This window comes from Dendrobium catenatum, unplaced genomic scaffold (assembly GCF_001605985.2).
Source record: "Dendrobium catenatum unplaced genomic scaffold, ASM160598v2 fragScaff_scaffold_54, whole genome shotgun sequence".
Lineage (NCBI taxonomy): Eukaryota > Viridiplantae > Streptophyta > Magnoliopsida > Asparagales > Orchidaceae > Dendrobium > Dendrobium catenatum.
This window is the reverse complement of record NW_021318516.1, coordinates 2,189,911-2,200,073: the sequence shown is the minus strand read 5'-3', so window position 1 is coordinate 2,200,073 and position 10,163 is coordinate 2,189,911. Positions and strand designations below refer to the sequence as shown.

The 10,163-nt window shown below is 33.4% G+C and overlaps 2 protein-coding genes across 2 annotated transcripts; both read right to left on the bottom strand.

Moving 5' to 3' along the window:
• Positions 1-2,957: 2,957 nt before the first annotated feature.
• On the bottom strand, positions 2,958-4,019 carry LOC110108653 (uncharacterized mitochondrial protein AtMg00810-like). Its single transcript, XM_020839381.1, has one exon. The coding sequence runs from the start codon at positions 4,017-4,019 to the stop codon at positions 2,958-2,960; it is 1,062 nt and encodes a 353-aa protein (XP_020695040.1).
• A 1,545-nt stretch (positions 4,020-5,564) lies between these two features.
• On the bottom strand, positions 5,565-8,001 carry LOC110108675 (WUSCHEL-related homeobox 6-like). The gene is made up of 3 exons (XM_020839423.2): positions 7,407-8,001; positions 6,027-6,202; positions 5,565-5,852 (listed from the first exon to the last, which is right to left on the bottom strand). The coding sequence occupies exons 1-3, from the start codon at positions 7,999-8,001 to the stop codon at positions 5,835-5,837; spliced, it is 789 nt and encodes a 262-aa protein (XP_020695082.1). The 3' UTR covers positions 5,565-5,834.
• Between the last annotated feature and the right edge of the window lie 2,162 nt (positions 8,002-10,163).

Genomic DNA, 10,163 nt, shown 5'->3' with positions numbered 1-10,163 from the left:
TTATGGGTTGTTGCTGAACTCTTTGACCGTGTACTGTTCGTTGGACATTTGAAGGCCTTAGTGATTTTGGAATTTTGTGATCTTGGGCTCATTGGATTTTTCTTGTCGAGCCGTTCGATTCGAGTATAAGCTCGTCAAAATCGGAGACCGTTTGGTAACCCAAATTGCGGTTTGAACCTTCCAACAGCGCTTTGAGCCCTTGATTCAGACTCATTTGGGCTCGGATTGGGTTGATCTTGGTGTCGTTGGGTTTGTATTTCCAAGACGCTCAGTTTGACTGTAAGCTCGCTGAAATTGGAGTTCATGTGATCCCAGATTTAATTTTTGAAGTTTCCGGCTAGCTTTTTGCCTCGAGATTCATGCCCGATCAAGATAATTTCAAGATGACGTATCAAATATATTTTATTATTATAAAATATTAATGCATATAATTTAATTAAAACCTTTACCCACTTTTAAACAAGGCGGCTTAGAGGAATATTCCTCGAAGAAACGTCATTGATCACAGCATTGGAAGCTCGGGCGGTGCGTGTTTCACAATGTGGCCTTTTCTCCTCTCTCTCCTGCATATGTCGGCAGAAAACATTATTCGTAGGTCGGTAGAAAATTCCATAAAGATGCTCGCATCGATCCCAACAAGCTCAAAGAGATTTTACTTTCCCAATGAACTCACGCTAATTACGTGCAAAGAATATAAACTATCTTAATTAGCAGAATTATTAACTTAAACTAATACCGTACTGGGTGGCTGCGAGGAAGCCTTAAAGGAAAAAAAGCTTAAAGTGTTAGCTTGTAGGCTTAGGAAGGGGATAGTATTACTAGAAAAGGTAGGGGATTGATTATCTTAATTAATTTACATTGTAAATAAAAGGTAATTAAGGGTATTTTATCAAAAGAAAGATTGTTATACTCATCATACGCAACAGTTTTTTTGGGTTGAATTCTATCCTATCGAAGATAATGGCATCAACGATATTATAGAAATAAAATAAATTATTACTTTACACTTAATTAATCTACTGATCAGCCATTTTGAATTCAAGCATATATGTACATTGTCCTACACATAATGATGTGACGTTGTATAGGGAGTTTGATTTTGAATAAGAGGCTATTTGATTTGTTACAAAAGAAATGAAGAGTTAAATGAAAAAAAAAAGTATAAAAAGTATGTTATATATTTAAAATGTTTGAAATTATTTGAATGAGTGTATAATAAAATGCATATGCTTATCTTTTTTGCTAAGTACAATCAACGTAGTGTAAAGTTTAATGATGGTGGCGGTCAATGGCCGGCATTGGTGGTAGAAGGCAACAACATAGGTTGGTTGTTGGGGGCAACCAATGATGACATACAACAATGGAGGTCTGCGAGAGATGGCGTCTAGTACTAATAATAAAGTTAGCTTGCGTTGTATTTTATAATTTTTTCAAGAACAAACGAGTTTTGAATACATATAAAATGAACTATAGAGAGAAAAATGAATACATAAAAAATTTATAATGTATTTCATTTTCATTAAACTAAACATAAAAAATTTTAAACTTCTTATATTTAAAATATTTAGCATTTCTTTTTCAGCAAATAAAATAACCCCTAAATCATTTTTTGAAAGACGGAACTATATTATTTCTTTATTTTGATGAGAATAATGTATAGAAAGATTTATTCTCTCCCATTGGGTTTTAAATTCTTAGATGGCACTTTTCTAAGTGATTTGATTAGAATACATGTTGAGTCAACTTCAATATGAGAAAGAATAAAATTCGAAAAGAATTATAGTTCAATATAATATTATGAAAGAACTATTCTTCGAGAAAAAGAATCATGATGTATAAGAATAAAATGAAAAATGATTAGATTAACATGAGATGAAAATAATCACATAACCCCATCAAGATTAATTTCATTCATTTCATAAGTTCATATTGTCATTAAGAAGCACTATTATAAATCACCCCCCACAAAATTCCTAAAAACACCAGTAAGTTTTTTGAGTTTTCTTTGTCATCCTAAAATTTCAATATTGTTGTTATCCAATTTGTTCTATCCAGTTGATCACAATTGGCCAAGGGCCATCTATCATTTACTTATAAGTAGACCTAATGAGCCCCTAGTTACATTATTATTTTTTATCATAACAAAAATTATAATGAATTCTTATTGAACAATCATATATATGTAAAGGATAATCTCACAAAGAAATATTCATTCAAAAAATCACAAAAAATAAACCATATTAAATGTGTAGGATCCACCCATCTTCATTTGGGAGAAGAATTTAAAGTTTATATATATTGCTTCTAAGTCTAAAACTCCACTCAGTAGCCTTTAAAACCTAGCTCAAGATCCTTACTCCTTAGGTATTGTTATTCATCCTCTCTAGGCCCACCTTCCTTAAATAAATTAGCATTATTCTCAAGCATCAAGTCCAGTAGATTGATCAATTATTATTTAAACTTGTGCTAATACAATAACTTATATCTTAATCCATTAATTTTAGTTAGCTCAAGAAAGGATGAGTGATTAATCTATGTTTGCTAAGTGCCTTCCATGTTTATTTCCATTAATTATTATGGTGTGTGAAGAAGGGTATACAATATTGAGTTTGCTCTCAAGGTGCTATAATAATAAGTGCACCACCATCATATGCATCAACTAATATGCCATCACATGATAATGAGAGTGTAGAAAAGCATAATCTTACGGATCTTGTCCGTTGTACAGGAAGAAGACAAAGTAAAGAAATAGAATGTATTTTCATATGTTATTTACAGAAGCCTATGAGTCTATATATAAGCGTAGCAGTCAGGATATTGACAGATGTAACAACTCTATAGGTTGTACTAAAAAAGATGTAAAGTCTGGTACATATTTATTATTTAATAATCTTAATATGCCCCCACAAACTGAAGGGTCTTCAGTGATGGTCAGTTTGCTTCTGAGGTAGTGAAATCTAGCTTGGAGTAGTGAGATTCTTGGTAAAAATGTCAGCGATCTGGTCAATGGAGCTGATAGGTAGGAGATTGATGTAGTTTTGTTGTATTTGATCGCGTATAAACTGGTGATCGATCTCAATATGTTTTGTCATTGCGTGAAATACCGGATTATTTGCAAGAGCTATTGCGGATGTGTTGTCACAGTAGAGATCGGAGGGAGAGGAGCTGGCAATATTGAAGTCGAAGAGCAATCTTTTGATCCTGATGATGTCGACGGTTGCCGCGGCTAGCGCTCTATATTCTGACTCGGTGGACGAACGCGCTACAGTTGTTTGTTTTTTTACAGCCCATGAGACGAGAGTTTGTCCGAGAAATGTACAGTATCCGGTCGTAGATTTTCGTGATGAGGGATCGCCTGCCCAGTGGGCGTCGGAGAATGAACAGAGCTGAAGATCGGATTGGGAGATGGGAAGACCGAAATTCACCATTCCTTTAATGTACCTGAGTATACGTTTTAAGAGATAAATATGATCAGGACCGGGATTATGCATGTGTTGTGAAACTATGTTAACAGCAAAAGAAATGTCAGGTCTTGTTAAAGTAAGATATTGCAAGGCGCCCGTTATACGCCGATAGGTAACTGGATCGGATAGATTTGAATATGTCGGAATGTTGGAAGGAAGTTTGGTGGACGTCGGATTTGCTAGAGGATTACAATCAAAGAGTCCTGATTGATGTAAGATTTTCAGAGCATAGGCTTTTTGAGACAGGAAGTAAGCGTTCGGTTTGTGCGTAATGGAGATGCCGAGGAATTGATTTGCAAGGCCGAGCTTCTTCAAGTTGAATATGTCTTGCAGTTGTTTAATGAGATCCTGGATAACCGGTTTGTTGTTGCCTGTAATCAAAAAATCGTCAACATATACAAGAAGATAAATTTGAATAGAGTTTTTCTTATAGGTTAAGAGGGAGAGGGTACGCAAGTTAGAGACTACGAACTTGAGGGATGCCGAGATGCCGGTGTTGTCGATTTGTGTGCCGGCGACGGTGGTGGATTGAGAGGAAGCCGAGAGAGATGCCATGGGGACGGCGGAAGTTCAAGATCTTGCCGTGTCTGATACCATGTAGAAAAGCATAATCTTACGGATCTTGTTCGTTATACAGGAAGAAGACAAAGTAAAGAAATAGAATGTATTATTTTCATATGTTATTTACAGAAGCCTATGAGTCTATATATAAGCGTAGCAGTCAGGATATTGACAGATGTAACAACTCTATAGGTTGTACTAAAACAGATGTGAAGTCTGGTACATATTTATTATTTAATATTCTTAATAGAGAGCATACAACAAATAGCCAGGAACCGACCAACTACCTACCTTGATTGTATTTCTCAAGGTCAATTGTCATCTATATAAGCCGAGTAGCATCACATACAATGTAAAAAGGATCAAATATCTTATTGTAGGATTTTTAATTTATTTCTAAAACTCAATTATGTAATATTAAAGTTTTATAATGTGGAAGATTATTGTTCTATATTCGAGCATAGGGCCGACCATGATTATTAAAGGTTTTTTTTTTTAATGAGGATTGTAAGTGATCTTCAACTTTTGATCTTTACACTGAATGCCCAATTTGTCTAATTTGAATCTTATAGTTCATCTTTTTCATTAGGCTATTCTTTTATCTTTGACTTTAATATTTAAGAAATCTTTATGCCTCATGAGTCGATGTACACTTCGATGTATTATTAAGGCTATTAAATGCAAGGGTACTTAAATAGATGCGACTTACAAATTTCTAAATTCAATATGAATTGATTAGAAGAACAATGATCAATAATAAAGAATGGTGATTTAAACGATTCTAAAATTCTATACCCATTGTCTTTTACTTGAGTTCTTTATATAGACAAGCTAAGGGTAGGGTCATCAAGAAGCATGCCTTTAATGACTTTGCTACATACATTCCTAACTTTAGTATAGTTGAATTATATTATTTAAGTGGTCGTAACAAAAACCGTCACTTCAATTATTTTTGTAACTTATTTTAGAAACATGTGTACATGTTCTATAGGTTTTATTTTCTCTTTTGATAGTAGCTCTGAGAGCAATAGCGGGCTGTGATTTCCTCTATGAGTTTTATAACTTTTGATTTGATGATATAAAATTCACTCTCATAAATGAATCTTTCTATCAAAAAATAAATAAATACCATCACTTCTATGCATTCACCATCGTTTTCACAAAGTTAGTCTTCTCATACAAGCTAGGATTCAAATGTCATTAGCTTTCCTATTTTTGTAGCTGAAATTTTTTCGGGATTGTAATCCTTTTGATCTATTTTTCTTAACCGTATTTTTCATCTTTGTGATGAAAATAAGCTACTCCTTATTTTAAAAATAATACAGCAAAGTCATATAAGCTAGCTAGAATTTGCAGCTTCCCCTCTTATTTCCCCAATACACCAGCTAGCTAGCTCCATGTCACAACAAAAAATAAATTGCCGACTTCTCACCATTGTTGCAGCAATATAGATAAGCTTCTTTTCACCCCAAGAAAAGATTATTTCATTTGGAATAACAATTCAGAAGTACGAATATGCAGATACATATATATTCTGGCTATCCTAGTTATAATATTATAGTGGTTCACATGAAGGCAGGAACCAGTTCATGCAAGCTCTTTGATTACATAAATCTAACGTAAAAAGAGAAAAATCTCATAATTTCCAACCCTGGCAGAAGCACATGGATGCCTTGGATGACAAGAAGGCACCTATCATTTTCTGCATGCATGAAAAAAAAGAAATCACCAGCTCATTCATGCCTTATTTTTAAAGATTTCCTCAACTCCATCATCCCATTTCTCAATGCCAAGATCAGCCCTACTAAATTAAGTAGGTCTTGCAACCTGTACAAAAATATAAAAATACAGTAAGCAGCTGGCTTTCCTTTAAGAGATATAGAGAGAGTTCAACCGGTCAAGGACAAATAAATAGCTAGGTAAGGTTGGATATTTTATTTTAAAGAATGAGTGCGTGCAATATTTGAACTCAAATGGTAAGTGGAGAATTTTTAATCTTACCAAGTAGTAGCTTTCTCCCATCTGCAAGCTCTGCAGAAGGATTCCATACTCATTAATGGGGAGGGGCTCCCCTGAAGAATGGATGAGCATGGCATCATGACCAAACATGGCTCTCATGTTAATTAGTCCGCTTGGAACTTCTGAAGGGATCCCATTGATGAACACAGTTATGCTTCCTGCATCATTTTGTTATACATAATTAGTTGTACTCTTGCCCTTAAATTTGTTCAACGACATATATATATCTCTAAAGTTCGGAAAATATTAACAAAAAAGCTTTAGTATATAAAAATTAAGGATTTTCCAGTCCTGTAACGAAATAGCATAAATAAGTGAGTGAATCAGCACTGAAACATTTTCATGTTAGTTTTATGCTTTGTTTGGGACTTCTAAAGCAATTTTTTAGTATAATTTTTTTTTTCTTCATTTTGATATTAAAAAATAACTTTAAAAAACAATAAAAAAACTGTCCCAAATAATATCTAAACTTTGTATGGAGACTAAAATATTTAGGTAACATAGGGAGTAAATGAAGAATTTACTCGATTAATTAAGCACATCATTGATAGAATTTTGGATTAATTATAGTTCACTATTTTCTGCTGTGAATAAATATAAATCATTAACTATTATTGTTTTCAAGAATTATGCAAAGCTATCTACTAATCAACATTTTTTGGCTTCTTATCATTTCCCTTAAAAAAAAAAAAACAGTTTTTGCACTATGAAAGTATTTATTTTTAGATCTCCTTAGTGAAAATTTGGACTATAAGATCAAAGCTCTGACTAAAATATTGAAATTTAAAAACTCTTTTAAAATAAATTGACAATCAATGACCTTAGCTCAAAATTATAAGAGCACATCACTGATTATGCTGATACAGAGAGCAACTCCTTCTACCATAACTCCTCTCGTGTAATTAAACATTTCAGCACCACAACAATTTTTAATGTTTGCCCTTTTTTAAGTAGTGAGCTTAAAAAGTATATTATTAACCACATTTTTAGTTAAACAGGTAAGTTAATTATCTTTTATCACATTTCTTGTACATCTTTAATTATTTCTTTGAAGACTGATTATCATTTATGCGACTAATTAAAAATTCTTCTGACTAAAGATAACTATTTAATCATATTTTTTTTTGAAAAAAAAAATAATGAAAAAACTGTAGCTACATCATCATAATCATATTTCTTCAAAAATATCACTAGAAAATCAAAATTTAACCAAAAATATTGATTTCAGTAACAATTTTATAATTCAAATTTATAGTAATAAAAAACTAATATTGATCATAATATCTTTCTACTTAAAAAACAAAGCAGAAATTATAAAAAAAAAAGAACATAACAAAATCAATGGCCTGTACTGTCACTAACCAGGCTGGTACTGCATCTGCGCCGCCTCATAAGATCCAGTATAAATATCTTCTCCAACAGCCCCCATTTGCTGAGAAATAGAGAACAAATCATCAGCCTTGTAACTCCCAACGAACCCAGCTAATGACGACATTGAACTCGGATTCACCGAAGAGGAAGCACCATAATAAAAGCCGGCCCCACCACCACCGCCAGAAGAACTCGAAGAAGACGACGACGACGAAGTACAACTTGTTGAACAGGACGCCATTGCCACCGCTGCCGGCGCCGCAACAGACTTCTCATACTCCATCGTCTTTCCGCCTCCAGCCACAGCCGAAGCGGCGGCAAGACTCGCCTGAATCTGGCGCTGGCGGCGGCGGGAACGAGACCGCCGGTTCTGAAACCAGTAAAACACGTTCGCATCCCCAACCGAACCGAACTTCTCCAGAAGCTTGCGAATTCTTACTGTTTCTTCTTTGGCTGGATTCACCATTCCGCTTTCGAAGATGGATTCAAGTATCAGGATCTGTTCCGGCTTTGGCGTCCAACGCGAGCGCACGGGCTCGCCGGCGGAGGCGGGGAGGTTGCCGGAATTGGTTTGGTTGTCTTCCATAGGTGGAGGAGAAGGGAGGAGAAAAACAGTTGGGAATAGAGGAAATGATGCTGTTGGCGGAAGAAGACAAGGGTGGAGAAGGAAAGGGAAATGGTGACATGTAGAGACAAGATATGTGAACGCATGCTTTTATTGTCTTGACGTATTTATAGGGCTTGGTTGGGCAAAAAATAATCCTTTGGGCGGTTCTTTAAAAAAATAATAATATAACTGGTTTGATCTAAATAGCAAATATAGAGCTTTTTTGTCCTATTGAAATTTATTATTGGGCAGAGCTCTCCTTACTTTGTTGGTTGGGAATTTGGCTCTCAAATAATAGTTCTTGAGGGCGAGTCTAGTGTATTTATGATGTGTTTAAACACGGACATTGATCTCCATAAAAAATTTATAAAGATTTCATTTGAGATAGCTTTCATACTACTTCTTAAAGTAGCTTTTTAAAAAAAATTAAAAATTTTATACTAAAAAGCTGCTTTAAGAAGTAGTAAAAAAGCCTTCCCAAATGAAGCCTAAATTAAGGGGTTATATAATTGGAAGTAAAATGGGTCTAAAGTATTTCAAATATAAAGGTTTTAAAAATATTGATAGTTAAATATTGAAATAAAAAGATAAGCATGTTAAACTTTAAAATATTTAGAATTCTCTATCTAGTTCAAATTTGATGCATTTAAAAATAATTAGTGATAGAATTTCAAATATATTATAAATTATTTGTTATTGTATCCCCAATTGACGATTTTCGCTACTTGCCACTGGTCACTAATAGCTAGCCCCACCGCTCACTACCGACTACCCATTGTGTGTTGTGTCATAGCCGCTAATTGTCGTCAATCGCCGCCTATCGTTGCCACTTGTCGTCACCACCAGCCACTAGGCACCACAATCACTGGGGTTTACATTGTATTCATTTTATTTAAAGTCAAATAAAAAAAATCAATCATCTGCATTTATTTTACGTTCAACTAAACAATTTTAAAATATTTTAAATATATCGTATTTTTTATAGTGCATGCATTTCTTTTTCAGCAAATGAAACGGCCCCTAAGTTCATTTATTTGAAGTGAACTACTTTTATTAATGTATAAACTCGGGATACATATGTTTATTTGTGGAGAGATAGATTATTTTAACATAATAATTTTTTATTTTTCATAATTGGTAGGATGGTAATAAAATTTAAATAATTTTTCTAAAGATAATTTTTAGGTAATCCCAATTTTTTTTGTATTTACAAACTTAGGCTTAATTATTTATACGTATAGTAATATATATTATCCAAGTCTTAAATAGCACATAAAAATATATTCACTATTTCATTTTTTGCTAAATTCTCAATTATTTGAGCGTGGTGAATTAATATATGAATTTGTAATTTATCTTTCGTTTGGATGTTTGATATGTAAATAAAAAAATTTGATATCATGCAACCAATTTTTCTAATTTTCCTAAATTCTATAAACACTAACATAGATATTAATGATTTTAATTTCTCATAAATAGTTTGGGAAAAATGAACTTCTTTTAATATTTTATTTAGATTATAGATAATTAACGATCTTTTAAAATAATTAGAGGTGTCCATAAAATATCTGGCTTTCCAACCCAATACGAAAAATTTGGATTCAGGTTAACTTGTTTGAAAAAGAGGTTGAGTTCGGATCTAATTAATTTTTTGCCTTATTTAAATATTGGGTCTGCTGGTTCATGTCAACCCACCAACCCAGAATTAATCTAATTTAACTCGCTTCTATCAATTTACATATTCACTATTCGATCAGGATTCATGACAATGCATCTTAGTTGTTCCCAGAAGAGTTAAGCAAAGCCTTTAATGCCATGATTCGAAATTCCGAATAACAATAACAATCTAATCTAGGTTCTTTTTTTTTTTTTCTTTTATGCAGCTTGCAGCCTTGTGCTCGTAGCAATCAACAACTGCTTCTCTTGAATCACTCCTACTCTATCCCACATCAGTGGAGGTTAACAATGTTTAAGTGTTCGAAAGCTGACGACTGAACGCTCCTTGCCATTTGACTCATTCTTCCATCTCCATTCTCATTCCTCTCATCTTGTAAGTCATTATTCATCTATTCATAAAATCATAAATTTATAAGTCTAACTCTTTCTTCTTCTTCTTTCATTTTGAGATGATCGTTCCATTT